General features: G+C 41.3%; 1 protein-coding gene across 1 annotated transcript in view; it reads right to left on the bottom strand.

Moving 5' to 3' along the window:
* LAMB1 (laminin, beta 1) overlaps positions 1-3,945 on the bottom strand; it is a 41,639-nt gene that overhangs the window by 35,361 nt on the left and 2,333 nt on the right. The window contains exons 3-5 of the mRNA XM_009996777.1: positions 2,082-2,270; positions 1,911-1,974; positions 268-470 (exon numbers count right to left, since the gene is read on the bottom strand). Of these exons, the coding sequence (XP_009995079.1) occupies positions 268-470; positions 1,911-1,974; positions 2,082-2,270 (456 nt within the window). The remainder of the gene's footprint in view (positions 1-267; positions 471-1,910; positions 1,975-2,081; positions 2,271-3,945) is intronic.

A 3,945-nucleotide genomic window follows, 5' to 3' on the forward strand; every position in this document is an offset into this window, starting at 1 on the left:
ATTCCTGCCTTTTAATTTCATCAGCTCTTTAACATAATTAGAAAAGGAATGCTAAAACAATTTTCACCTAACCTAAGCTCCCTGAGCTTGATTAGCATCAATAATGACAGACATGTTTGCTGAGGAAGAATAGTTTTAACAGCTTTCTTGTTTGAAAACGAAGGGTGGGGAGTCGGTGGGCAGAGTGTGACCTTTAAATTTGTGTGTAAATCACTTAGAAGAAGCAGAGTCAAGAAGAGCCTTATGCAGAAAAGTGTGAGTATTTACCATTCCCTCTACTTCTTCACTAAGGCCATCCACTGGCGCGCACTCGCTGGCGTGGCCATAGCAGAAACAGTTCCCACGAACCACCATGTCATAGATGGCATAGTAGTACTTCTCCCTGATCTCCATCCTTGAGTCCAAGAGATTATCTCCCAGTGTGTGCAGCTTGACAAATTTGACTCTCAGATTTGTGATCTTCAATAGGTCTGCAGGGGACACAAAAAAACCCTTCATTTTGGAATTATTCACTAGATGATGTCTTGAATGGGAGGAAGCCAGGAGTGAATTCCCAAGCACACTCCCTGTAGGCAGATTTCATTTTGGCTCTTACATACTACACATCACATCACTTCATTCTCTCTCAAAAAACAAACAAACAAACAAAAAAAACAGGATTATTTTACGAGAGGTTGATCACTATATAAGTTAGTTTGAGCTTAATAAAAAATAGTCTGGTTTACTGTAGGTACACACAGGCATAAACACAAACATTAAAGGCACAGGCAACAGCACCATGGGGGAGTTACTGGTTCTTTGGGGTTTTAAAACATAAGATGGGCAAAGAACATTAAGGAACTGTTAACAAGTGGAGCAAGAGCTTAAGAGTTAATAGCCTTTTGGAAAAAATCTTTGTTGGAAACAAGACACAAATGTATTCCTTCTTTTTTATATGCCCAACTTTCCTAGCAAATATCATTAGTCACATTTTGCTGAAAGAAGCAACACCCCCTCACTGACCAAATACAAAGAAGTTCTCATGGCACACAATCCATGAGAAGACAATATTTCAATAATTAATTCAGTACACATGTTCACTTTGATATTAGGAATCCTCTGTAATTTCTTAGTGCCTTCACTCTAGGCTTGAAAAAGCACTTCAAGTCCTAGAAAACTGACTATCTCTCACAGTTTCCTTTTTGACTGGTAAGATAAACTAAAAGACTTTTCTACTTCGGGTATTTTCTTCTGCTCCAGTTAACTTTACATTTAAGAACATGAACAGAAACTGAGAATGAATTTTAAATTGGAGGTCAAGTTTACGGCCACGTGCTGCAGTTCCCTTACTCAGGCTAGATGCCCCACCAGGCTTCCTTCTGAGGCATGAACCTGTCTACCTTTGCAGTCCTGGCTTGACATGAGCATTCATGAATGCTAGTAACTTGTGTTTTACAGCTGCATCTCTGTGGTCCAGCCACATGGTGCTACCAAGGCCAACTGCTCCAGAGCTGGGCTTTGGGCGTTCCAAAAAATAAAATGCAGCCCCCTTGGTTTTAGCTAGAAATGCAAAATTCTGTAAGTACTTTGTAGTTCTGTTTCTTTGCTTTCTGAACACTGTACAATTATGGGATCATGCTCCAAGGTCTCCATCAGTAATTGTGTGTATTTTGGGGAGGGAGGCCTTTAATGAAAATTATTCCCTGATCAGTTAAGAAAAGGACCAACTACAATGACATGTAAGAGTAACCACTTGAGCTGACAACACTGATCATTATTTCCCAGCCATACTACAAATCTATTCATAGGACTTCAAAACTGCTATCAGGCCTAAGGCATGACTTTAGTTGTGGCTTACTGCTCTTTTGATTAGTAGGTAAATAAATACAGAAATGCTTCCAAATGAATGTGGAAGGTAACTGTGTACATACTTTGAATCCGTGGACTGTAAGGATCTTCAATTCGAAAAGCAGGATCTAAAACACGATATATAACCTGGAGAAAAATGGCACAACAGAAGATTTAGCTTTAAAAATAAGAGAATCCAAATTAGCATGGAAGAAGTCCATACATCAGACATATTGGAAAAAAAACCCTCTGACCTCTCCCTCCGTTGAAGGTTCAATGTCGGAGTATCGGGAGTCACAAATTATATCATCCACTTTCTTCATGGGCCCAGTTGAAATCCCAGGAAATGAGCTCTCACAGTCATATGCAAAATATCGATACACTTGCCATGTTTCTCCAAAATCAGATGATCTCTCTATCAGCATCGCTGCAGGACGGAATGTCTAACAGTAAGAAAAACAAGAGATTTTATTTGGTTAATTGTTACTTGCATTTATTTGAGCTCTTTTAGGTGTGTGTGATGCACATGTCTGGATTTTAATATCTTTCCCTGCACTATTTCCAATAATTGGAATGATTGGAAATATTTTTCTGCTCATATCCCAGTTTCTGCTCAGAGGCAGATCTTTGCACACATCAAACCACTGACTCCCACTTAGTGGCCAAGTGCTTAAACACACTTACAATAAATAAGCAAATTTTGAAGACTTTTAAATTCCAAATCCTTTCTTAAAACTGGGGGTTAAAAAAAGGCTTTACGGAGACAAAAGGCTTTTTCCACTGCTTCTGGAAAGCAGAACAGCCTTCTTCCTTCCCGTACCTCATTGCCTAACCCTCTATACCTAACAGTCCTCCCCTCCTGCCTTAGGGATCAGAGGCCACTTTCAGTGCTTCCCTTCCAGCTCTGATGCCGAGAAGTTCTTGCTGAGCTGTGACCTCTGATGCTCAGAGCAGCCCTGGGACTGCCCACGTCTCTTTGTCTGACCACATTACCTTTCACAGCTTCTCTGCCAGCCAGTGTCAGCCACCCTCCGTGCTGCTTTAAGAAAACCTTCTTATTTAGGAAGACTGAGCAGTTCAGTTTCATCCACTCTTGCTACCACTCCAGCTGGCTTTGCCAGACTCAAGCAGGCTGCATTTGCTTCACAAAAACCACCATCCTTACCTACACAAATTCAACTCCAGAACAACTACCTAATGAGATTTTTAAAAAGATTTGTAATCTCTCTGACCTAAAAATTTCATGTTTCAATTTATGAGCTGCATTTCAAAAAGCAGACATTAATGTAACACCCAGCCTACAGCTACCAAGAGACACCAACAGTCTCTTCATTAGTTTTATGAGTTCAGAGGAGACCCTCCAAAAGCCAAGCACAAAAGCATTCAGTCACAGCTGGAAAGAAATCTTCTTTCTGCTTCCTGGCTGAAAATATCACCCAAATTACAAACTGGTATCTCACGCAACAAAAAATGTAGCAACCCAGAGGTAAGGTGCTACACAAAAAGGTCAACAAATCAACATCTAAGCTATCTTTCCCCAGCAGTCTTCCTCCTGACAGCAGTCCAAGCCCAGTGGTACTGGGGCACTATGGCCACAGCACCCACACAGGGTCGGGGATCTCTCGGGGGCCAGCAGAAAGAACCACCTTCCACCTCCGCCACCACCTTTGGCAGGGCAAGAAACAAAAGCCAACACCATAGGAAAGAGGAACCAGCTCTCCCAGAAAGCTGACGGGCGAAAATTAAGATATTCATTTATCTACATGCAAAGAGCAGGAATTTAGCCCTGCAGGAACTGCAACCCCTGAAACCTCAGCTGAGAGCTGCCACTAGAGCTTGCCTGCAATTTAGGATGCACAGGACATAATCTGCTATTCCAGAACATCTGTTTGTAAAGAAACAAAGACACTTTGTGTACAGATGTTCCTTCTTCCTGAAGACCTTTCTATTTGCCAAGTGAAAACTGATACCATGGCCCATTTTTTTTTTTAACAAGAAGAATCTCTGCTACTACATGATTTAGCTAATGATCTTCTAGGACATAACCATGAGAGAGACACCAACTTCAGTATGACTTCTTCTGCACCCTCATTGGAGTTCAAACACAGCTGAAGGCAC

The sequence above is a fragment of the Chaetura pelagica genome, unplaced genomic scaffold, assembly GCF_000747805.2.
Source record: "Chaetura pelagica isolate M959 unplaced genomic scaffold, ChaPel_1.0 scaffold534, whole genome shotgun sequence".
NCBI classification, from domain to species: Eukaryota; Metazoa; Chordata; class Aves; order Apodiformes; family Apodidae; genus Chaetura; species Chaetura pelagica.